Source organism: Ipomoea triloba, chromosome 1 (genome assembly GCF_003576645.1).
Source record: "Ipomoea triloba cultivar NCNSP0323 chromosome 1, ASM357664v1".
Lineage (NCBI taxonomy): Eukaryota > Viridiplantae > Streptophyta > Magnoliopsida > Solanales > Convolvulaceae > Ipomoea > Ipomoea triloba.
The window spans coordinates 35,136,094-35,162,575 of NC_044916.1; the positions used below are offsets into that span (position 1 = coordinate 35,136,094).

General features: G+C 32.3%; 4 protein-coding genes across 7 annotated transcripts; 3 read left to right on the forward strand and 1 right to left on the reverse strand.

Annotated features, from left to right (window-relative positions):
- The first annotated feature begins 875 nt into the window (after positions 1 to 875).
- LOC116009998 (queuine tRNA-ribosyltransferase catalytic subunit 1-like) lies at positions 876 to 7,130 on the forward strand. 4 transcript variants are annotated; one of them, XM_031249240.1, is made up of 16 exons: positions 876 to 978; positions 1,167 to 1,224; positions 1,491 to 1,584; positions 2,086 to 2,264; positions 2,434 to 2,484; positions 3,174 to 3,230; positions 3,846 to 3,966; positions 4,319 to 4,385; positions 4,472 to 4,513; positions 4,838 to 4,943; positions 5,031 to 5,141; positions 5,234 to 5,305; positions 5,394 to 5,495; positions 5,576 to 5,622; positions 5,722 to 5,749; positions 6,457 to 7,130. In XM_031249240.1, the coding sequence occupies exons 1-16, from the start codon at positions 899 to 901 to the stop codon at positions 6,577 to 6,579; spliced, it is 1,338 nt and encodes a 445-aa protein (XP_031105100.1). In that variant the 5' UTR covers positions 876 to 898; the 3' UTR covers positions 6,580 to 7,130. The 4 variants fall into 4 exon arrangements, 3 of the variants coding, with proteins under 3 accessions (XP_031105100.1, XP_031105111.1, XP_031105120.1); XM_031249251.1 differs by having other exon boundaries at positions 903 to 992; XM_031249260.1 differs by having other exon boundaries at positions 919 to 978; positions 1,115 to 1,224.
- Positions 7,131 to 14,904: 7,774 nt separating this feature from the next.
- LOC116018971 (homeobox-leucine zipper protein ATHB-6-like) lies at positions 14,905 to 16,238 on the forward strand. The gene is made up of 3 exons (XM_031259028.1): positions 14,905 to 15,197; positions 15,285 to 15,658; positions 15,746 to 16,238. Exons 1-3 carry the CDS (start codon positions 15,143 to 15,145, stop codon positions 16,103 to 16,105), a joined length of 789 nt encoding a protein of 262 aa, XP_031114888.1. The 5' UTR covers positions 14,905 to 15,142; the 3' UTR covers positions 16,106 to 16,238.
- Positions 16,239 to 20,000: 3,762 nt separating this feature from the next.
- LOC116013077 lies at positions 20,001 to 20,435 on the forward strand. The gene has a single exon (XM_031252739.1). The coding sequence runs from the start codon at positions 20,001 to 20,003 to the stop codon at positions 20,433 to 20,435; it is 435 nt and encodes a 144-aa protein (XP_031108599.1).
- Positions 20,436 to 24,861: 4,426 nt separating this feature from the next.
- On the reverse strand, positions 24,862 to 25,298 carry LOC116013082 (non-specific lipid-transfer protein 2-like). Its single transcript, XM_031252744.1, has 2 exons — positions 24,977 to 25,298; positions 24,862 to 24,878 (listed from the first exon to the last, which is right to left on the reverse strand). The coding sequence occupies exons 1-2, from the start codon at positions 25,296 to 25,298 to the stop codon at positions 24,862 to 24,864; spliced, it is 339 nt and encodes a 112-aa protein (XP_031108604.1).
- Positions 25,299 to 26,482: the final 1,184 nt, after the last annotated feature.

Here is a 26,482-nt window from a genome sequence, read left to right on the forward strand (position 1 = left end):
CACGTTTATTAATTATTGGTCTAAATTAATTTGTATTCTTTATTTTTTTTTATAAATTATAAATTTAAATTTTTGTGTTTTTAATATTACATTTAATATAAATTCCCAATATATAAACGGTATATATTAATAATAAATTAAAAATTATAAAAAATATTAAAAGTAAATAGTTTTAGTCCAGATTTATTAACTAAATTATGCATATAAAATTGGACAGAAAGAATAATGCATACAAGATACAACTTTCAAATTTAATAAGCAGCCGTCTCACCATGGGACGGGTCGGTTCAAGATGCAAATGTAACACTTATATGCACAAATGTCATACTTATATGCTCAAATGCAATACTAATCAAAAATAAAATTTTTGTTACTTATAAGGGTAAATGTAATATTTTTAAGGGAAAATACAATACTTTTACATTTCGATTTAAAAGTATTATATTTTTCCTTAAAAGTATGACATTTTTCCTCAAAAGTATGATATTTTTCCTCAAAAGTATTATATTTGACCTTATAAGTAAGGGCACTTGTCAACATTACTTATTATGAAAAATGTATTACTTTTTTTTCTTATAAGTAACAAAATTTGTATTATTGATTAGTGTTATATTTGAGCATATAAGTATGACATTTGCACGGTATTTTGACTCGACCCAACTCGTCTCACGAATAAGGATCCGTGAGACGGTCTCACGTGTGACCTTAATTTTAATATGTTTATAAAGGAAATGTTTTCACTTTTAGTTAGTACTCCGTACCATTTTGATATCGCTTCAATTCATTTATAGATCGTACTCAAAAATTAGATAGTAAAATATAAATTTGTCAGTTTTGGTGACGCCTCCCAAGACTGCAATATAAATTGGCAAGTAACGTTGACCATGGCCGGCGCGCCATGCTAAATTTAGGGCATCCATTCAAGTTTCGAACTCTGAGCACTTCTGCCCTTGGCGGCCGCCGTCTCCGCTTATATCCGTAAGCATTTCCAAGTATTCATTCACCTCTTAGCTTTATGTTTTCGTCTAAAACGTCCACATTACACTCGCGCCGAAACCTTTGTTTGTACTTCGATCGGTTCTCTCAAGTTAACATTCATTATTTTGTTGTGTAGAATTTTATGTTTATGCTTTTTTAGCTCAATACTGTAAAATTTGTTGCTGTAGCCGGGGATATAGACTGATGGCGGAGCGCAGCAAGTGTTCAATGGCTCTTCAGTTTGAGGTATATCTATTCGATGTTTCGTAAGTTTAGTAGTTTGACATTGATTATGATTGATGGTGCTGGATGCATGCTATCTAAATAAAGTATCCATTGACATTAGTGGCAATTGTATTCGTACAATTATATAGTTCATACATGATTACACAAAGTATCATTAAAAAATTATTAATAATAATATATGTTACGACTATGTATGGTATTGATGTTGACTGACATTGTAAATTTTTGTCATAATTTTGGTCCCTGACATGATTTTTCTGGCTCAGATTCTTGGGAAGTTCAATCGTGCCCGAGCAGCTCGTCTCACACTCCCTCATTACGTGTGCCAAACACCTCTATTTATGCCTGTTGGAACGCAAGGTCGGAATGCATTAATCTGAATTTTACTGATAGAATGACAATCACATGAATTATATCTCCAACAATTAAATAATTTGCATTATTCTATTGTTGTTTTTCCAATAAGTTGGCCATAAAGAAAAAGGCGTGGGTCATACATCCTTAGTGAAGTTTCATCAATCCTTTAACTCTGGAGTCCCAACACAGCTTGTTTGGTGTGAACAAACACCATACATCTGTTTGGCTGAGAAAAATCAGTAGATAACAAAATCATCCTGTGACAACTGCAATATTTTAAGATTCTTAAAAACCAATTTATATGTTTGATTACTCTATACTCATGAATAAGGACAAATTTGGAAACCACAAATATGGCACTTGTCTTATTCATTTTTTTTAACCTACTTGAGCAGATTCTTCAACCGGTATATATATAACTTTATTCCTAAAAGTACTATATTTAGCAAATTAGCACTCATTCATGACCTCTAGTACATGGATTTCTATATTTCTGGGTTACAGGGACTATAAAAGGCTTGACTACCAACCAGCTTGAGGACATTGGTTGCCAAATAATACTTGGAAACACCTACCATTTGGCTCTACGCCCTACTTCTGAACTTATTGATGAGCTGGGGGGACTGCACAAATTTATGAACTGGCCAAGGGCTTTGCTGACTGATTCTGGAGGCTTTCAAATGGTTGTCTATTGTTAATGACTTTTACTGTTGATATAGAAATTGCCTACTACGGAGTATTACTTATTATACTAATTACTTGTGTCTTTTGCTTGTTTACTTTTTAATTGATATTTGCTAATTTGCCTGGCTTTATTATAAAACATCGATATTTGTGCATCACTTATTTCAGGTCTCTTTATTGCACTTGGCTGATATTACTGAAGAAGGTGTAACTTTTCAGGTAGTTCCTGCTCTCTCATATGCTTTCTAATACTAAGCTATGTAGTCCAGTTCAAATTGAACCACTAGTTGAACATCATGATTTGACAAAGGTACAAAGCTAGTTTACATTTTTAAAAAAACTTGTTGTTTCTCTCTATTTATGCTTGCAAAACCTAGTCTCTAATGACGGCGAACAATCTAAAATGTATCATTTCCGTTTAGAAAACTTTCCATCCCCCCTCCCCTTGAGATGCCAAAATAACAGGGGAAAATGGTACTTTTGACCCCTCAGTTATCACAAGGTATATATTGTTCATTTTATCTGTCCTTTTATTTTATTTTTTTTCACAATTCATTTCCTGTTTTATTAAACTTTTTACTAACAATTAGGGTTGTTTTCCCAATCTTCTTTCATATGATTGAAAGGACAGAGACTAACTCAAGTTCAAGCTTTAATACATGTCTCAGGCCTCTGTTTTGGAGTGAATACATTATACATTCACACAATATATACAGTTGCTAGATATAAAACAAAAACTGAGAAACACAATCATCATTTCCATGTAGAAACCTCTAATGCTAGTGAATAATGTATTTTGCTGCAACTCCTTGGAAAATTGTCATGGATGTCCCCAATAGCTTTAACTAAAAGTTTTGCATCCATTTCTTCTCCTACGTTATTGGTAATTCTCTTTTTTCCTTTTGCAGTCTCCAGTGGATGGGAAACCAATGCTACTCACACCTGAAGAGTCAATACAAATACAAGTATGTACATTATGCTAGAAAGATGGAAATCAACATCCAACAAACTTAGACCCTATAGATAACCTCCCTCAGGCTTAGAATTAGATTCATTCAGCAATTCAACATTCTTTTGTATTATTTATTGATTCTTTAATCCATACTGCAGCATGTTAAGAAGCTAATTCATTCTTCCCTCATATAGAGTTTACAGTTGGGGACTGTATTGCTTATGCAGTCCTTTGTGCCCACTTTCACAAGCATTTGGACCTAGCCAACTTTAAAATGCCATTTTGTTTGGGGAAACACTATTAAAACCCCTGTTACATGAAGTCATGAAGAGTTTTCTTTAACTTTGTAAGGAGTGGAGTCAACCTTTATAAGAAAAACTACCGAGTACCGACCATAAAACCAGTTACATTTGTCTTACATGATATACTGGGCCAAATACTGAAATTAAGTAGGTTCTTATCATCACTTGAATTAATAAACTAATATGTATGTTCTTTGAAAATCAAATTTGTGTACTGCTGTTTAATCAACTTGTTTATAGAGTTAAAAAGGATCAGCACAAATCATTTTTTCTTATTCTATTAAATAATTGTTGTTTGTATCTTTTGTGCACTTTTGTTATTGCAGAACAGAATTGGAGCGGATATTATTATGGCTCTTGATGATGTTGTGAGAACCACAATCACAGGTCCACGAATTGAGGAAGCAATGTATCGAACTCTTCGCTGGATAGACAGGTGCATAGCAGGTAATATGATCTAATGATCTGCAACAGGGAGCAACCATTTTCAGACAAAAAGGCTAGTCAAACTTTGCAGATGCATATCCAGTAATTTGAATCATATGCAACTGTATTTAAGGAAAAACCTTTCCAGTCCTCAGCAAGTTTTTAATGTTCTAAACTGTATATTTAGCTAAAAATGAAAAGAAAAACATTTCAATATGTTAAAACGGTTAATGAGAACTTATAGGCTGACTTTATTCAGAATTTCCAAATAAGTATAATTTCCTCATTAGTTTTATGTGTTTTGTGCAAATCTCCTGTTTCTAGTCTGTGTTCTGTTTAATAACAACATTACCTTGGTTATGTTATTGAACAGCTCACAAAAGACCGCATGAGCAAAATTTATTTGGCATCGTGCAAGGTGGTTTAGATCCAGTGTTAAGGTGACATCACCTCTATATTCCTATTCTTTGATCAATGTTTTATATTGATGAATTTATTCTTCCTAACCTAATTACTTTCCTATTAGGGATATATGTGTCAAAGGTCTGGTGGATCGTAATTTGCCTGGGTATGTTTAAACTTCATTAAATTTTAAATTATTATGCTCAAATATTATTTTATCATTTCAAGCCCCAACAAGTAGTATTTATTAGTCTTCTAAAAGAGTCTATAACCACTGAGAGCAAGACCGAGGCAGTCATGGTTGGTTTGCTTCAAGTTTCCCCTTTCCCTAACTATTGTTTATCTATTTCTTGATTACCCTTTCCTTGTTATCTAATAGTTGTTGGAAGAATGAACTCAAGACCACTAATTTTCCAGTATGTAGTTGGATTAGTTTACTTGCGGGTCAGCGATAACAATTGAATGGAATAACAAAATTTACTTGTCACAGCTATGCTATTGGTGGTCTTGCGGGTGGTGAAGATAAAGATTCATTTTGGCGTGTTGTGGCTCAGTGTACTGCTGCATTGCCCGAGGACAAACCACGATATGTCATGGTGCATTTCACTAATTCACTCCGTATTTATTTTGCATTTTTCTGTTTCTGATGTATTTTCTGATACCTTGGTTTTTATATGGTCCAGGGTGTTGGATACCCTCTAGATATTGTAGTTTGCAGTGCTTTGGGTGCGGACATGTATGACTGCGTCTATCCTACTCGCACCGCTCGCTTTGGCACAGCTCTGGTGCCTGAGGTGACAACTTGATTGGTGATATGGCTATTATCCATAATCAGTTTAGTTGAGTTATGTCTTCCATAACCTCTTTAATTTTGGCTGAAATGCAGGGAGTTCTGAAGCTTAAACACCAAGCAATGGCTAATGACATCCGTCCCATCGATCCTACATGTGACTGTATGGTATATAAGTATATTCCTTTACTATTCTTATTGCCTCATTTTGACTGCAAATGCTTTATTCTAAACTTCAGAGATTATCATTCTACAGGTCTGCAAAAAATATACCAGAGCCTATATTCATTCCCTTGTTACAAAAGATGCCATGGGTTCTCAACTTTTGTCATATCATAACTTATATTACATGATGAAGGTATCAGCCTATGCAAAAAGAGAGTTTCCTTTTACCTTCATCATTGCACTCAAATACTGTAAAATATTTTAACTTTGCAGCTGAGCAGAGATCTACACTCATCAATTGCTCAAGGATGGTTTCCAAAGTATGCTTATCTTAACTCCCTACTGACTTCTGGTTTGGTTGTTTTCTTTCTTAATGTTTGGTTATATATCATTTAAAAAATACACATTTTCTCTTGCAGATTTGTTTGTGAGTTTCTGCAGAAAATGGTAATCACTCGTACACGCTACTCAGTTGTCTGTATTTTATGGTTTTTGGAATAATGAAAGAAACAGGAAACACACAGCTCATATTCTCTCTTTGTTCATACTCAAAATGCGGTTTATTTGTATATGTCCATCTTGCATTCCATGCATGGGAAATATTCTTTTTGTGGATTTTATTTGGATTGAACTGTTTTTGTTGTGTATCATTACTATTTTTCTGGAGTATGAATGGCATCATTGTCTCTGTTTGAGGTTATTATACTACTCATCAATAAATAGTTGTAAACCTCATTTTCTCCATAGGGGAACTTGCTGAAAAATTAGAGCTTTGCCATGAGCATTAATACATTAAGTAATCAATCTTCAGGAGATCAATATCTGTTCATTTATTTTACAGAACATCATAATATCAAGCATGTGTTTACATAAGCATCTCTTCTTCTATTGATCATAAATCAAATCGGGTGATTAAGACAAGCATTTTTAGTTTGAATTCCCTTTCTCCAATGTCCCATCCACCAGCAGACTTCTATAACATCTACACTTGTGGCTTTGCTGTAGTCTGGATTTTGGTAAAGTTTTTAACACTTCTTCACCTCACAGGATATGTAATTGGTTAACTTATTGGACCGGTGTACAATGTTTTGTCCTCCATTACAGTATTACAGTTAACTGTTTTATGATTTCATACTTTTAATGTTGATCTGTAGTTCCCCAAAGGCGATGTTCCTGAATGGGTCTGCAATGCCATGGAGGTTGCTGGAATTGACATTTCTTCATGCTGTGCTCCATTTTCATCATCCGAAATGAAGCCTAGTGAACACAGAGCGTAAGAGGTTGGGGGTATGGATTTCACATCATTTTATCCCCATAATTTTTGTGGCCATGGCATTCTTACATTGTGACATGGAAATAGGCTACTGATTACCCTCTTCTGTTATATTTTCCGTCTAGTTAACAGAGAGAGTTGCATACTAACAAAGGCAGCGAGGTAACAGTTTTGGTTATCTTCTGACATAATTAACCTGACACTGAGGATAGGAAAAAAAATATAGATTAATTTACTGAACTCTACTAGTTCAAAACGCATTATGCTGTTGGAGTAGTCAAATCAGTTTTTAGACCCACAAAGATTTTGACTTATCTCCCAATCAGAGGATCATAGGCATGTACACTTTGCTTTTTTGAGCTACATGAGAGCATTAACAGTCCATTGGTGATATTGCAGCATGCATTTTGTTGTAGACTTGTAGTATGCTGCCAGACTAGGATTACACATATCAGGAATCTTTTGATGTAACAAACAAATTTTGCACTGTCAATTTGATTCTTAGTTCTTACAAAAGGTTTCCTTTCAAATTTGAATGGATTGCTTTTTATACAATACTTTGTATTGAGATGAAACTTCCATATTCTTGTCTTCTTTTTGTCTACAAGTTCAGTTCACCACTGTCGTAGAAGAGGATTCCAAATGTCTCTGTACCGTGTATTCTATGGACAAGTTTGAAGTGTTAGGACAAGGCAGAGCTGCTAATTATTCCTAAATCCAAACGTGTTAGGAGGAGTAAATCGTGAAATGTATTCCGGTGTGGAGGTGACCATTAATAAATAACAATTGTAATAATAATAAAAAAGTTAATGAGTTTGGCAAGATGATCATTAGAGTGAGTAGTATTTAAAAAAATTAAAAAAGTTAATGAGTTTGGCAAGATGGTCATTAATGAACTTATAGGTTTATTCATAGACTAATTAGAGTACAGCTGTTCTATGTTCACAAGAATCAAGAATTTTTTTGAAGCGCGCTTATCAGGAATGTTATTGAAAGGATGTCCACTATATTGTTCCAGGCAATTTTAACAAGAATATCAAGATATGCTGAAGAGTCTCAATCGCTAGACAAGTTCACATAATTTTCTTTACATAAATTATTAATTATTAATTATTACCTCAGTTTTGTATTATCTAAATTGGTTATAAGATTAAATTTATAAATAAAATAATAATTATTTACAAAAATATAACCATATGTTGTAATTTTTTAAAGTTAATCTTAGATCCATAACCAAAACTCTTGTGGTGCAACTACTTTGACTTGTGACTTTCACAAAATCAATTTCTAACCTTCTTAGTCATTAAGTGCAAACTATTGTTGTGCAATGACCATTTTAGTCTAATGGTATGCTCAAGGATTTGAATATAAGAAAATCCATGTGGCATATTTATTCTTGATCTAATTCAAGACTGTTGCGTGTTCAGTTAAATATAATTACTTCACTTAATTCTTTAACTCTCTTCATCTCATTTTATATATCTGGTTTGATTAATGACATTTAATTCAAGTTATTTTCAATTCAATTTTTAACAATATTTAGTGTAATATTAGTATATAAAATTAATATATTTAGAAACCTCATTAAAAATACTATTAAACACAAAAAGTTATGAATTTAAAAATTATAAAAAAAATAAACAAAGAACAAAATTAATTTGATAAATAAATAAAAAAACAAGATAGGTAAAATGAATAATAAACAAGATAGATAACTTGAGACTAATGAATTATTAAATAAACACTTTATGGTATTTAAGTTCGACTTATGCAATCAAAGAAGTCAAGTTGCTTGAGACTATTAAACAAGTCAAGTTCAATTAATCTTGTTCATAAATGCTGCCTCCCTTCTCTCTCTAAAACCAAATGCCTTTCTGTGCTGCTCATCTTCTGCTTCCACCGCCAGCCTCCGGCCGGAGCTCTAATGGAGCTTTGAGCCAGCGGTTTTGGTCACCTTCTACATTTGCTCTCTCTCTTCTTCCGTCCCGACCACCGTCGCAGTTCTATCCGCCTCCGACCACTGCCACAGATCTTCCTCTTCCGTTTTTTCTCCCTTTGAATAAAATAATAGTAGGTAGGTATTGGGGTTTGTGTTGGTAGTTTTGAACTCCCAACCCTACTTTGACTTTACCCACTTTTTATTTTCTCTATTATTGTGTTTTCCTCTTGTTACTTTCACAAGCATTTTTCATCTCGTTACTTTCACGAGCTTTTCATTTTTATTAGCATAAATCGTTTAGTTTGGTTTGGTTTCGGCAAGTGTTGATCTTATCCTGGGTAACGAGCAAAAAAGAATGATGACGAAGACCCAGATCTTTGATGAAGCTTTAAGCTCCCTGAAGGAACATAGCTTCCTAGTTATGAAACAGTCTGCGATTCAAGTTTTCTATAGTATAGTTATAAAAGTTGTTTCTATGTCTGACGGTAAGGAATGATTTACCATTTCATTGATCGTGGATGTAAACATTTTATGTTATGAATTAATGGAATAGCTACGTTTATCTTCAAAAAAAAAAAATCTTGTTCATAAATAAGATGCAGATGTACAATCGCAACACATGACGCATATATGGGAAGAGAAGATCCTCGAAGTAATTCCTATAATAGTAAGATTTGACACAACATCTTATTTTTGCAAATGTCATAAGTGTTTATAGAAAATAAACAAATGAAAGGAAAATGACACTTTTTTTTCCTGAATTATAGGCTTATAGCATTTTTTTCTTCATGAGTTATTCATGTATTTATATTTGTTCCCTCAATTATTTAAAAGCGATAAACTTTCTCTCTTTGATGTTAAATGGACATTTTATTCTTAAAATAATTATTTCATTTATTTTCTTTATCTAACAAACTATTACTTATATGTAGGGATGATCACAGTTCGATTTGAAGCGAACTGGACACTATAACAACCGAACTGAAACAATTAGGTGTACGGATAGTTATTGTTACAATTCAGAACTGAAAAAAATAAAATAGTGGTTGAATTTAGACTATTTTAAAAATAGAAAATAGAATTTACAAAAATAAATAAATAAATTTTGAACCGGTGGTTCAAATCGAAATTGGAATCAGAATAAATGCGAACCAGAATCGAACATATGTATCATTTACAAATGCTGTTTACGAATTTGTTTGGTTTCGGTTCGCATTTATACTGAATCCAGTTTCGGTTTGAACCGCAGGTTTAAAATTTATTTATTCATTTATTTTTGTAAATTATATTTTATATTTTTAAAATAGTCTAAATTCAACAATTATTTTATTTTATTTTATCTTAATTTCCGGTTATGAATCGTAACAAGAACCATCCCTACTATTTCAGTTCATTTGCTATAGTGTCCGGTTCAGTTCAAATCAAACCGTAGTCATCCCTACATATAAGCAATAATTTGTTGGAAAAGAAAAATAAATGAAATAATTATTTTAAGGGTAAAAATGTCCATTTAACAACAAAGGAAAAGACTACCACTTTTAAAATAATTAAGGTGACAAATGTGGATACGTGAAGAACTCAGAGGAAAAAGTTTATAAGCCTATAATTCAGAAGAAAAATGTTATTTTCCCACAAATGAATAAGCAGAGTTATTTAAATACAAAATTAAGTAATTACTTAATAACTTTAACCGCACTATGAAGACTCTATGTAATAAATTCAATAAAAAAAAGTAGTATTAAACTATTGACAATAATTAAATACATAATTATGTACATATGATAATTACGTTCACTTACTTACCTAATTTGAAGTTACATAAATTCTTTTAATTGAATGACGATGGTAAGATTTAAGAGTAGCATATTTTAATGTACCAAGCTAAAATGTTATAAGAGATCTCTGTCGGATCATAATTATTTTTAATCAATTTTCATTAATTCATTTGTCAAAGCCAATCCAACAGCAATCTTGCAGCTAACATCCTACCCGTGCGTCTACAGTGACTTGTCCAATTAGATATTTTGTGATTTATTTGGTACAATTATATATTTTATATGCAATTTTTTGAAAGATTCTTTTAATTTGCTAACTTCTTCCTTTGTTGCGATATATATATATATATATATATATATATATATATATATATATATATATATAGATTAAATACACTAGAATGACTTTATACAACAGGCTTGACTGAAAAAGTATTTACAAGAATTAAGTTCGTGACTTTTTGATATGAAAATCATGTTCATTATTTCTTAGAGTATCCAGTGGGGATTTTTTTTGCGGTTTTTTGAAGAGTTTTTGTAAGTGTGATTAGGAAAGAGAAAATGAGGAGGAAAAAAATAAAAATATATATATGATTTTTAAAAAAAATTTAAAAAAATAAATCTATCCGGTGCGCCTGCTGTGTGCGAAACGTGCACAACACGTGACTTCCCTGACATTTTTCTCTATACAAACACTGCTCCAAAAACTTAAATTTGCAAGAGCTCCATTTTCACTCCCTCGTCTTCTCTCTCATGCCGTGTGGATGCTTTTCCTGACATAAACCAAATAATATCCCGTGATAGGGATGCTTTTAGTATAGTGAAGTTAACTAATTCTTCTTTCATTATTGATTTATTTTTTAAAAAATAACTTCTTATGATTCTTAAATTTGATTTTTTGGTTTAATAGACTTTTAACGTTGTATGTGCGTGTGTGAATACTGAATTAAATATTATGAAAATTAAATTACTAAGTAATTTGAGCCAAGTTTTGTTATTCGAACCGGCCATTGCATATAATTTGGACTAGAGGAGTTATTGGACAAGGCGATAAGCATGCTAATTAAGTAGATTTATAAAGGAGTTAAGATAAGGCGACAAGCATGCTAATTAAGGTAGATTTATAAATAACAAGTGAACATTCAATAATTGCACAATTGTCCTAAAAGGGTGAGTGATCGTTTGGGTGAAATATGATTATCGTATTAAAATATTAAAACTTTGATTCTTGTCAACACCCTTCTTAGTGTAGTTTACCTTTAATTTATCCGTGCATACTCTTAAATAATTGTTGTGGGCATCTCTTGTCATAAAAATTAAGAAAAAAAAAAAATCTCCTAAGGACCATTAAGAAGCTTAGCCACGAGGAAATGAGGAATGTTTTACTATAAGTTGCATCTGCCGCACTAAAAGGTGGCATTCAAATCAAATGAAACAAGAACGTGTTAGGACGATGATAGAGTAGACTACTTCCTCTTTCAGCTGCCCATAATTTTATTAAAGCAAAACTATAACTTTCTAAAAACGAACAAAAGAGAAAAGGGTACGTTTCTTTTGTATTAGACGACAACTCATATTAAATTGGAGTTTGGAGTGTTTTATAGATCAAATTTTATTATTTGGTATTATTTTAATTTATTAATTAAAATAGGCTAGATATTTTTTTTTTTTGAGTTCAAAATAGGCTAGACATAAGACATAGATAATGTCCATAATACAAAATATATTTACAACAATTTGACATTATTTTAATTTAATTATTAATTTATAATGATATGTCATGCGCTATTTAATTTACAGTAACAAATAAATTTGAAAAATGAGAGTAACTCTAGCCAAAAATAGTTAAGGATACAAATTTGTAACCAGAAAGTCACAAGTTCAAAACCCAACTCTTTTGATTTTAGCCGATCTCCCTCGTTGCCCCAAAAAATGGAAATTTTTATAATTTATGGGATATTTTATTATTGAATTAATAAAGTAGTTGATACAAAAATGTATTCTGAACGTCAATGTCATATTAGAGCTTTTATTACAACATTGAGTACACTGCACTCAAATAATGGATAAGAGGATAATTATCAAAGAGGACAAGTTTTGATGAATGACAGATATCTAGAATGTATGTATAGTATGTAGTAGGTGCTAAACCCAAATTGTACACCGATTGAATGACATCAAGAGTTATATAAGTTTGATAGTTTTAAAATAATATTAAGATGCTTTTAACAGTGAATTACGTGAGTGTATGTAACATACAGACACATCATTATTATATATATGTTATGGAGAGAATTGAAGGTGAAAGATATAAGAAAAGCTAAGGGGCCAAATAAAGCGAAGCATGCCACCAAAAATTTTGACACTTCGATTCGTACACGTTTACAGTGAACACATGTGATAAGTTTCTTACTCGCAGCTGCATATTCTATTCTGATCTGCCCACTATTCTTTTGACGGTTTTTGGCCATCCCATGTCGATCCACTTACCTTAGCTTCTTCAACTCTCTCACGCATCTCATCTTCTCAATTTTACCACTACCTTCTTTTCATTATTCAATGGATATATTATATATATATATATATGTTATAAACATAAATATGCAGTTCAACTATCAGTCTAATTTTTTAATTGATATAGAATGCATCCCGATTAATTCCATGTAAAAGTCGCCCAGTAACGTCACGCACGTGAGAGACATGTTAAACATATAATATTTATTTGAGTACTATTGACTCTGTTACAATGCAGTATCTATTCATAACTACTTTCTTAACCTATTGAAACACAAAAAGTCAATATCGCCTGTACTGAATGCATGTCAATTAGTAGGTTGACTCTTTGTGCTTTAGTAGGTTGAGAAAGTAGCTTTGAACAGATACTACATCGTAACAGAGTCAATAGTACTAAAAAAAAAATTATTTGACGTGGATTATATTATTTAGTTAGGTATGCAATTAAATTGAAGAAGCTTCGAAAAGGGAGTGGCCGGAAAACGCACACGCCAGAAGTAAGCGAAGTTTGAAGCTAGCATGCGTGGGAGAGGGAGGGGATGAGAAGTCAAAAGAACAGCAAAAAGGGGAATAGGATGCGAGAATTGAAGCTAGCAGTTAAGTAAATGATTGAAATTTAATTTACTACAGCTTAGCTAGCTTTAATTTGTTGCTGCGGGACGGGCATTTCAAGAGATGGAGTCCCGTCACGTACACTGAAAGCTCAAAAGTTGCAGTTTTAGTCAATCGTTAGGTGAATCTGTCACCATCCATGAGAATGCATAATGCCCGCATGTATAATATGCATGCTTTAATTTAATATGAAAACATATATATATATATACTAATAAGAAGAAAAGTATTAGGAAAAGATGGATGGATTGGGGAAATGAGTTTAATGTGGCACCCAGTATATATTTAATCCTATCTACTATTACTATGATTATGATGCGCATTTAACGTTAATCTTTCAAAACTATAACAAAACAAGTGTGTCGCCCAGCCAATGCCGGGATGTAATCGTCATATATATATATATGATCAGATGAGGTGTAAAAGTGAGGACTAATCTCAAAATTCATTAATGATGGAGTGTTTTAGTACAGTAAAAATGAATACATAGTCAATTTTATAATTATTACAAACTTTTAAATTTATAATATTTTTAAAATGAACCTTATATATATATAGATTTATGTTCAAATGAGAATCCTCATTTATATGAGAACATTTGAAACATTTTTGGACCATTCATATGGATAAATCATATTTGACCAGCTCAATCCTTCCCTAATCCCTATCCCTATATATATATATATATAATAAAAGGAGTGCCAAACAATTTTTATTTTTATTAATTTTTTTTGTTGTGTTTCCCGTATGAGTGATTTATTAATTTACTTAGTTTGAAGTAGTTAATTATGAATAATTTAAACTGATTATTTATTAATTAGTGTTATAAGATTGGGTTTGGTGAATGCACAAACTCTTTTAAGTAGTAGTAGCTGGTTTTAGGTTCTTACCCAACAGAAAAAACAAGAGTGGTGGCATCCCATGTGAAGAAGTGCTGGTCTCTAAATAAGGAAATATTGTAGTAGGGGCAACACACCACGTGAGTCGTGAGGGGTTGGTTGCAAACATCAGAAATTTTGGCAGAAACAGATCGACTGCAAATTAAGAGACGACGACGTTGCAATTTCAATTTCTACTCAATATTTTGTCACAAGTTCCCACCCTGCCTGCCTTCGCCATGCCTACAGCCTGGACTCTCTGCTCCCCAATCCTCTGTTAATTCCTTGCATATGCATGCATCATACTTAATCTCATCTTAATTTACTATACCTTTCTTATCCAATAACTATTCCGCTTTTCAGGTCGACACCAATACTGATAATATCTGATATAATTATGTATGTTTAATTAATTAGAGTTTTCCTGTGAATTGAGTGATCGGATTCAACTCTCCCAATTAAATTGTTTAGAAAAGCAGAAAAGGAGAAAAAGTCAAAAACATAGAAAGTCATATCACATCAATAAAGAAAGGAAGAAAGAGAGAGAGAGGAGAAAAAGATGTGCAGTGGCTAGCTGGGCAGCATAATAATAATAATATAAATCAAAGTTTACTGCTGTCCCCATACTTGTGAAGAAAACAATATAAACTCTGGCCATTTTCCTCTTCCCTTTCCACCTTTTCTGTTTCATCCACTCTGATTGATGAAAAGCACCAATCCCTTTTCTTCCCTCTTTCCTTCCCCTCCTTTGCTGCTATAACTCTACACTCTTTAGCCTTTATACCTATCTCCCCTCACTCTATAACCCTCCATCTCTTCATTATTATTATTCATTCACTCACTGCAGTTATGAAGAGGTTCAGTTTCTGTGATTCTTCTGCCACTTTGCTCTATCCACCCCAAGGTAAAATTCCCCTGATTCCTCTGCTCTGATTGAATCTTCACCCTCAGAGTTCCTGTTTTTTTTACGGTTTTTGTATGGTGAATGCAGAGAAGGATATGAAGGAGAATTTGGTTTACAGCGGTGAATTGCAGGCAATGTTGGATGGGTTAGATGATGATGACAGTGTAGAAGAGAATGTGGGTATTATGAATGGGAAGAAGAGGAGATTGAGTGTTGAACAGGTTCATGCACTGGAGAAAGTGTTTGAAGTTGACAACAAGCTTGACCCAGAAAGAAAAGTGAAAATCGCCGCAGAATTGGGGCTTCAACCCAGACAGATTGCAATTTGGTTCCAGAATCGCCGCGCCCGCTGCAAGACTAAGCAACTGGAGAGGGATTACAATCTGCTCAAGGCAAATTATGAATCTCTGCACCTCAATTACATCAAAATTGAACAAGAAAAGGAAGGCTTAATTGCAGAGGTATATATATATAACTATAATCTCCCACTTTTCTTAACTTAATTAAGCCATCAAAATTTTCACCAATCTTTTCTTTATTTTCTGCAGCTTAAAGGGCTGAAAGAGAAACAGCTGGTGGAAGAAAACAAAGAATGCAATCACTCTGCCAACGAAAACCAAGATCCATCAGCTCCAAGAAACTGCGGTTTATCATCAGAGACGAAAGATTTGATGGACTTCAAAGACGGTTCATCAGACAGTGACTCCAGCGGGGTGTTGAACAATGAAGATTGCAGCTTCCACTATCCGCCATTGATGCCGCCTAAAAGCTCATCACTTTACCAGCCACAGTTCGTGAAAATGGAGGAGCAAGCTAGTGGGTTTAACGCAGAGGATTCTTGCAATATTTTCTCACTGGATCAGCCTCCTAACCTTTACTGGTACTGCGGTGATTACAGAAACTATTAGTGGATTATTGGATATAATCATATCATTATTAATTCCATAGTGGAAATAATTCATGTGTACTACTTCAAGTACTTAACCCTTAAAAGGCTTTGCTTTGCTAATTACTCCCTAGTACAATTTTGTAACTTCACACCCTCCATGCATCTTTGGTTTTTATTCTTTTGAATGACCAGAAAAATCTACAGTCATTATCTGCACTAAATAAACATAGATCCAAAGAAGTAAATCAGATTAAATTACTCAGAATCTCGACTCCAATCTTTACAACTTAAATTAACGTCTTTGGATGAATTATTAAATGTTGGCATGGAAGGAAGACATAAGAACTTAATGATGAGGTTGGTGGTATAAAATATAGATATTTCCATGCCCCAAAAGATCACATACATTATTCACATGTCTTAACTTGTTCCATGTTTACCCATTTAATAAAATCCTCCATGAAAGGTCTATGTTGTTGGTTTGTGTCACCCATGTGGTGGGTGCAGTGCGACCAAAAACTTTGACAACAAGGAATCGGAGTGTATGTATATTAGGAGCTAGCTAGCTAGTAGCCACAACCTATGCTCTGCTTTGCCTTTATTAGGACACTGTTGCCTTGCTGGTGGTCCTCCCTTGTACACCCAACTTTAATTTAAAATTTAGCACTGCACCAAACACTTTATAACTATTGAACAAAACATTATATTATAACGTAAAGAATTGAAACCTGGGATTAAAGTTAACAATTTCATGGCTATTTAAAATTTTATTAAAAATTGATAAATATGATATTTTTAGTGGTGATTGGTTTTCACCTTTTACAATATGATCATATTCTCATTAGCGCTAACTTGGTAGAAAGGGCGGTGGTTGTCTGACAGCAAGGCCCACACTGATTTTAGATAGCCATGAAATTGCGGCGGGTAGGTCATAGGTGAGGTTAATGGGCTTAGATTGAAGTTTAGCCCATTAAAATGTATAGTTGGATGGGCTTTGGAGGATGAAGCCCAATTATAAAGGTCCAACAAGCTATCTTTGTCAATGGTGTAGTAGTACTATTGTACCAATCATTATTGTGTGGACCATACTATCAAATAATTCACATTCAATATAAAAATAATGTACATTCAGTATAAAAATAATGTACATTATATTCAGGGGATGTACATTAAAATGTACATTTTATCATGGTCCACACAGCTGTGTGGACCATGGTCCATACAATAATTTGCCCTATTTGCACCCGTTCAACGTTTTATATGCTAGTCAAGTTTTAGTTCGCCATTGACTTATCGGATGGATGGTTACTTGTCAATGCACCACTTCAATTGTTCTTCCAATTCCAACACATTCTTTTGAATACGTAATTAATGCATTCATATTAGTGCATTTCATCAACTATTCCTAGTCAGCATTTCGTAATAGTCACTCTATCATATTTTACTTGTCTTGTTTATTATTCATTGATCAAACCAGTTCTTTATTTTTTTTTTCTTTTTACTTTTTTTTTTTATTTATAACTTTTTTTGTTTGATAGTACTTTTAACAATAAACTATACTAATTTTTTTAAAATATTAATCTTTATTCAAAAAAATCATTTATAATATATAACTCTGTACTAATTAAATTTTGTTCTCTTCCCATAACATATACCTAAAAAAGTCGGTCACAATCTAACTTTACACTAAATTCCACGTGATAATGGGACTAGTACCTACTAGCTACACCATTTTCTTCATAGGCTTGGTTCCTACCCCACAATTGAAGTTTTTTTTTTTTTTTTTTAATGTTTTGAAACTCACAATCACTACTTGAGTAGTAAATTGTGCTCCTATATAATAACGTGCAAACTACATAAAAGAGGTAAAATGTATTAAGAACACTTTATGCTTAGCAAGAATTGAACTGAGGACCTTTTGATACGATAATCATACTCAACACATTTGACCTACAATTTAATTTTTTTGAATGATCACATACGTAATACATTTAAATGAAAACAAATAATATTGTATGTTTTCGAATGCCCACGGGTTAAATATGGATTTCCAGATTTTTTTTACAATCTGTTTTATTTTTCCCCTTGTGTTAGGTATATAGGTGCCTTAGATGTGATTCTTTAGGAATCCTTCGCAATAGAAACATCTTACATTTTCGTTTATCAAATAATAAATGGAGATCCTCTAGAATTAATTAGAAAATATCGTTTGGTCCACTTTAATGAGTGAAAAATAATAATAAAAAGCGTCCAACTATAAATTTGATTATAAATTTATGTTCACATTAAAAGATTTGATGAAAATTTGTTTTATTATTTATTTTTAATGAAATGACATAGCTAGCTAGAGAAATGTGTTTTTCAAGGGTGCTTGTTGCATTTAAATTGGTAGAAGTAGATAGGAAACCAATTAGTTGTAGCATTCTGAGCAGAGTGCACTACATTAGCCCAGCAATACGATGCGAAGAATAAACTTCAATTTACAAAAATAAAAAACAAAAAAAATTCACAATTGCTATCTACATGTACGTTGTGCATGATAATGTCAACTTCTATGCACATGTAAAATAGTAAATTTGACTTGGTTTAACTAAAAAATGCTCATGATTTTTACCGATTGATTTTTTCGTACAAATTTGAACAATTCAGTTACCTATATGCGTTACCGTTGCTACTTTACCCGATGCAACATCCAAAACCGAAAAAAAATTGACAATAATTGAATTTGTGACATTCTAATACGAGAATCATACTTCACATACTTGTTTTTTATCTTAAAATTTGTTGTTATTACAAATTCTTTTAACAACATATAGTAGCTGTATGAGTAAAGATGTAACCGGTAGGGGATTTCGGGGGAATGAGGGCAATTGCTCCCCCAATATAAGATTAACTTATATATAAAATTTAATTAAAATGTATATAAAAGCTACTAGATGTTATGCATAAGTAGAGTATAATACTCAAATGTGTAGCCTTTAGTTAATATTCATTGTCTTAATATACACACATCAAATCATAATTAATTAATCATGTAGAACACTAGAACACTAGAACTTTCAAACGTATTATGAACGTTGTGCACTTGTGCTATCACACTTCAAAAAAAAAAAAAAAAAAGAAATTGGTCGTTTATCATGTTAGCTGTAATTAGTTAATAATGCCATTTAATTTAAAAAAAAAAATTAATAATGGTTGTACTTGAAAAGACACATGTCAATCTTAATAATATGATTTTTTAGCAAAAGTATAATTTGCTATAATTTAAAGAATTTTTTAAATATTATATTGCGTACTAACATCACTCTTAAATATCATGATCATCAAAATATTTGAATTCTATGTGAACTATTTATTGATCTATATATTAATATATGAATTGTTAATTGTTATACCATTTGTCAAAACTTTTTAAAGTATAGCTAATAACCAACACACAAATATATATTTCTTTAATTGCATAGTAATGAAGAAGGATGCTGCTTTTGGTCAACAATTAATCAAGCAAGGGTCTAAACCTAAGTACCTAACATAATGAAAATAAATATTTAAAAAAAAAAACGAAGAGTAAACATTAGGAAATGATATTAATAAGAAAAATATATAGGATTTTAAAATTTGAAGAATTGAAAATTAATCACGAGTAATAATTGGGAAATAAATAAAAATAAAATATTAATATTGTTAGTCTGAGCAAGCGTAGACCCACTCACGATGAGACATCATCGTTCCAACCGTGCAGTGGATAGATTGTCTTCACCAGACTTTTCAAACCCACAAACCGTCAAAAAAGTCATATTTTAAGAAGCACGCGATGAACCTCACATGAAGTATCAAAGAAACTCCCATGCACCACCCTCTCTTTATATTCCAGCCACCGCAACACCAAACACAACTAATCAACAAACACACAAATGGAAATCACTAGACCAAGACCGCGGCCGCCAAAGGACCTGATCTGCCGGAAACACCCAAAGAACGCCCAGTCTCCGGGAGTTTGCTCCGTTTGCCTCATGGAAAAACTCTCTCAGCTCTACACAGCCACCGTTTCAGGTAGCAACACCACCACGATGGCCTCTTCCTGCTCTTCCTCGTCTCTGTCTCCTCTCTCCTCCTCCTCCGGTGTTTCCTCGTGCTCGTCGCCGTCCCGCCGCCGCGTTCAAGATATAAGCGGTCTGATGATGAAGAGTAGGTCGGTGGCTTTCATTACAAGACGGCGGCGAGTGGAAGACGACGGGAAGGGGAAAACGGCGGGGTTCTGGTCAAAATTGCTCCGGCGGAAGAAGAACAGAGTGAATGAACGGCTTATGCATTCGAAGACTACGCGGGAGAGGGTTGCCGTGGTTTGAGATTCATGTAAACCTCGGAGATCTCAAAATTATTCTTTTCTGCTACTCCGTACGTTTTACTTTTATTCTTTTTATTTTTGTTGAGAAAGACCGTAGCTTTTATGTTGATTATTATTAATTTTTTTAATTTTTCCATCAGATCTGTATGGTATTCAGATCAGATGAGCGGGTTACGTTGTATTATAACGTAATAAGATGGAAATCGGAATGAACTCGGTTCATATGTACTTATTAGCTTGAATAGCTTCTTTAATTTGTATGTGAATATTATGAATTTTATGATAATGATCAATTGTTGTTAATTGCTTGTTTGTGTTCTTGTTGAATTGCTTTGTGAAAGTAAATTTTTTTTTTTTAAAAAAAACTATGATTTTGTTACTTCTTCTATTTTATACTAAGCTAGTTTTTTTTTTTTTTCTCTCTTTGTTAAATACAAATCACACAAGGTCGTCACATTAGGAATACTTATATTATGAACTCAATTAAGAGATGTTGTCAAGAATCAAACTCTTAAACTTTAAGTACAAAAATTGTGTTTCATCCACTTGATCATTATTTTTGGACACCAATTCAATTCTGATTCTTTGGTTCAATTATTCTTAGATCTCACCTATGAGGCTATGACATCGGACAGCAAATTCTTGATACTAGCTAGCTTATCATGGAGACTAATCATATCTGTAATATGCACATGATTTCTGTACTTGTTATTACAAGTTGAATTTGAAAGTACATACAAATGGAATGTGGTATGGTATATCAATACTATTCATTAATATTTAGGTTAAGGATAAATTAAAGATTCTTGGTTTCTATACTCAATTATTATACTAGATGCATGCTGAATAATTCAAAATCAATCACTAAAAAAATATTGTACTAATTGAATAAATCAATCAAATTAGTAAGTATTTAATTTACCAGTAAATTTTAGTTAGCAGTTTGTGAGCATTTAAGTGTTTTCTTGTAATAGCCAAGGATTTTGTGGTCCAGTGACACCAAGTTGCTAAGAGTCTTAGTAGAGGCGATATTGACTTTTTGTGCTTCAATATGTTGAGAACGTGGTTATGAACAGATAGTACATTGTAATAGAGTAAGTAGTATTAAAAAAAAGTTTTTTTTTTTTTTTGTAATAAAGTTATTATTTGACTCTATTGAGCATATATATTGGAGATGAATTAGGTGCAAACGTGCACCACTCAAAGTTGCAAAGTGCTTGAATTATATTTTTTGAGTTGTACTCATAAGTATCATAAAATGCACAACACAAACAATAAATGAGTAAATTACTATACTTATAAATAGTGCAGCTCAAAACTAAACTTCAGAAATTATAAAAGTATGCAATATAATCCTATCTATGTAAAATATAATAAGTAATCAAAAGTGCAACACAAACCTTTTAAAAATTTATAATAATCGTTATAAGTGCACAAGTCCACACTTTCAATTGACACATAGATGCGAGTTTTTATTTGATCTGTTACCTAAATATATAATTTGACTATCAATTTAGACTCTTATATTTAAGTTGAAACATAATACATTTTTTAAATTTAGTATTAGAATTAGACATATGCGAAAGGTCAGGAGAAGTGACATGGAAATGGGGTAACAACTTGCAAACCGAGGGGCCAGGATTCACGTTAGTGGTTTTATTTTGTATTATCAATTATGGTTAAAAGATGTTTGTAGTATTTGATTGTCATATTTTATTTTTATTAATTTGGAATTAAATTACTATTCTGTTGTCTTATTAAGCAACATTAAGGGTTTATTATACATACTATTTTTTTATACGACGCAGTGTTGGATTAGTTAGGATTAGGCAATTAAAACATTTTTGTTTGGCATATAACATTCTTTTAACTTATCCAAATAGCAACGAGTAGTTGTAGCTAAGCTAAATCGAAGTGCTGCTAGGCTGTTGTGGATCATACATTTATGCCATTTCATCCAAAGCATATATATATAAATGACCCTACAAATAAACCTATGCCGCCCGGTCTAAGTAACTTTAATCATTAGGGCCATGTCCCATATAAATAATTAATGATTATTTTATATGGGGTTACTTTATTTTAAAACGAAATTATATTATTATTTACGTTTGAAGAATGAATTGCTCCAATCGTTTTGATTGCAGTTCATCCTAATAATTTTTTAAAAAGTGATTAAATTGTTTTTTGAAATACTCTACACATGCTTCATATCAAAATGTTGTTAATTTTTTTTTTATTATCAATTTATTGGCTTATAGCCAAGCTACGGGCTATTTATTATGACCTTTGAGAGCGATGTTGTAGAATATTAGAGTTTTTTTTTTTTTTTTTGAAAAGTAGAATATTAGAGTTGAAGAGAATAATTAAAACATTATAATTAAGATCATATAAGAGACCTACTTTAATGAACTCTTTCATTTGTATATATATTACTCCCCTTGTCTCGAATTGGATGTCTCATTTACTTTTTGCACACTTTTTAAGAAATTAAAGTAAATGTGATATGTTTTTCAATTATGCCCTCAACTTTTTCACTTTTGAAAATAAAAGCAATAAAGAAAATAAAAGTCATAATGATAAATTGGGAAAAGTAGAATATAATGATGGTGATGTTCAATTTTGGAAATAGGACAACATTTTGTGACAAACTAAAAAGGAAAGTAAGACAAGTAAAATGTGAAAAAGGGAGTAATTATTAGTGCGATTGTGAATTGCAATGAAAGATTTAGAAGAGTATGATAAAATATTTATGTAAAAAAGTTAATTTTTATACTGATTAGATGGCCTTGAAAGCGGTCATTTAATATTTGTTATAGAAAGATTTGAGGCAAAGTTTTCCATGACAGGTGGAATAGTACTAATTGTGTCCAACGGTTAAGTTTCCCAGCAACTTCTGGTAGAGTAAAGTTCAAAAACATCGGCATGCAGAGACCCGGCCTAAACAAATTGAGCGCACAAAAGTTGTCTGACGTTTCACGCATCAAACGTGCAAACATTTGAAAAAGGTTAGTAGGCCTAAGAAAATTTATTAATTTCTTTTCTGTTGAATAATCAATAATGGTTCTCTTATTTTAAAGATTATTTAGGAATCACGTTTCAATGTGGAGCTTCACCATACTTACTGACCAACAAAATAATTATAAAACGTTGCTGGTTGCGATAATTAAAGTTAAATATTTTGAAGTTTATAATTTAATATCATTTTTTTAAATCAAAAGAACTAGATATATTAATCACTTGAAAGTAAATGCTAAATACAATACGGGAAAGTAGAAAATCAAGAACGAGGACCAAACTGAGAAGCCGCCGCTCTAGCTAAAGCATTAACTAACAGATTTGCTGATCTAGGAACAAAATTGAACGACACATCAACAAAGAATCGTTTCAGAGTAAAACAATCGCGAAGATCACAACCAACATAAGAATGCATCGGTGCTGACCTCTCCAAACAAATCAATTGGCAGTCTGAGAAAATAGCCAACCTTTGCCAACCATAGTCCATCGCCTAAGATAGGGCCATAGGGCCTTCTTTATTGCCATAACCTCTGTTAAAATAGGATCGTGGAGACATCTAACCGAACCATTTCTTGCTGCTAAAAAGTCCCTCTCCCCCTCATGTGCACTCGCTACCACAAAACCCTCTTCCTTATCAGGAAACACCATCGCATCCACATGTTTTAATTAATTAATTTTTGCAAGTTTAAAAAATGTCCTCTACCTATTATCATTATTAGTAACAATCAATCAATTTATTCTAATTAGTATTTTATTTTTTAATTTTTTATTTTCTCATAAGTAATTGCTCAATTCCTAAATATTACATTTTTATTTTCTTCAAAATATTATACATATTTTCCCTTATAAGTAGAAAAGAATTTATCTCTAACTAATATAACAATTTTCAGCATAAATATTACATTTTCATACTGACTCGACCCGTCTCACATTAGACTCACCATATATAATTAAATGTTATTTTATACCTTAGCTTCTTTTTTTTTCTTCTTTTTTTTTTTTCACAAATATAGTGAAGTCATTTTTATTTTTATTTTTGCTGCACAAATATAGTGAAGTATTATAATTGATTTTAATAATATTGGGTTTGACATGGTTTTTCTTTCTTTTTTTTTTTTTTTTTAAAGGAGATAAAAATGAAGAATGTTATTGGGGCATGGGAGGGGAAGAGATCAGAGTTGAAACAACATTTGATCAATTATCAAAATAAAACCATTACAAAGAAGCTACATTAAACGCTACAAGATCACAAGCAAGCATTATACATTGCTTGTAGTCTTTGATTATTGAAATTACAAAGAAGCAAATTAAAATAAACTAACAAGACGTACGCATGCATGCATGCATATCCTGCGGGCATGCCTTATTATATTACTTCCATATATATGATAGTTTAGCTTTAGTTTGCTTTATGGAACAGTAACACCTGCAAATTAAATCAAACGAACCCATCAACACAATATTAATAAAAGCAAATTAAAATATATAAACGACAGTACATATATGGGAATTGAATGAACTTACTGCCACATTTTGTGCCATGAGGAACAGCCAATCCACAATAACTTGCAACATAAACCACCTTATTAGCGTCAACAAAGGCCTCAACAATAGGCGTAACATAGGAACATGCGCAGGCGACTGTTGTAGCTTTGACCGCTGTGCAACATGCCGCCGACGGCGTAGTTTGTGTAGTGCCCTTCGCTACGTAGCTATAGCAATTGTTAGAGAGGGCTTGAACTTGTTGGTCGCAGGCGGCGTCGGCCAGGGCGCACTGCCGCTTGCCGCCGCCGCATATCACCGCCACCACAACCACCACCATCAGCATCGCTATTTTGTTCGCCATATCTCGATCTCTATTTGTCTCTAGCTATCTTAGCTTGGGGAATAGGAGAAGCCTGCTGCCATATTTATAGTCGGATTAACCATGATAATTAATGTTAATTATGATGCTAGTGGGATAGTTATGGCTGGATTAAACTATATAGTATAGGGTATGATGAGTTGTCATTCACCGTGAAATTAGATCAGAGGATAGATCTGTCCCTATTTTTCAATCCAATAATGAAGATCACGTGCTTATTTTTTTCAAGAGGTATGTAGTAATTAGGATTTAATATATGCATCTGAACGTACTTACAATGAATTAATTAGATCACGTGATCATGCTAATTGTGGTTTAGCTTCTAAAAGATTCTTTTTAGAAGGGCGCAACATTATTGAAAGTAATTAAAGCTATGGAAATTTGGGCATTATGGGATCTTCCTCTAAAACATGAGACATTCAATTCTAGAATAGGGTAGAGTTAGAGTGATAGATCCTTTTTGGGGGGTTAAAATTAAGAATTAATATTACTTTTGGTCCCCACGACTTTTGAGTTTTATCAATTTTGGTGTACAACTTTAAATTTTTTCAATTTTGGTGCCTAACTTTGTTATTTTTATCAGTTTTGATCCTTCTGGCCAAATTGACAGCGAAATGTTGCTGAATTTTATATTTTTAAGGGTAAAATCATCATCTCAATGAAGTATCTTCAATGTCTAAACAAAATCACTGTAAAATCATATTTATAGATGTTTGGTCGATACAAATAATGAGAAAGACAGATTAAAACAATACAGAGATCAATGAGATTTATAGCATTGACGATTGACAAACCTTTTTTTTTTTTCTTAATATGATTTTTCTTTTGTTTAGATATTGAAGATCTTTCATTCGGATAATGATTTTGTTCTTAAAATATAAAATTCGACAACATTTCGCTGTTAATCTAGCCAGAAGGATCAAAATTGACAAAAATAACAAAGTTAAGCACCAAAATTGAAAAAATTTAAAATTGTGCACCAAAAGTGATAAGACCTCAAAAGTAATGGGACCAAAAGTGATATTAATTCTAAAATTAATGTTGAAGGGAAGATAGAACAAAAGAAATTTAACACGCGCTTTTATTTACAAATGTTTGTTTGTATTAAGTGTAAACATAAGGAATTTAGAAAAGACATTAGGTTTATACCAAGTAATATAGGGACA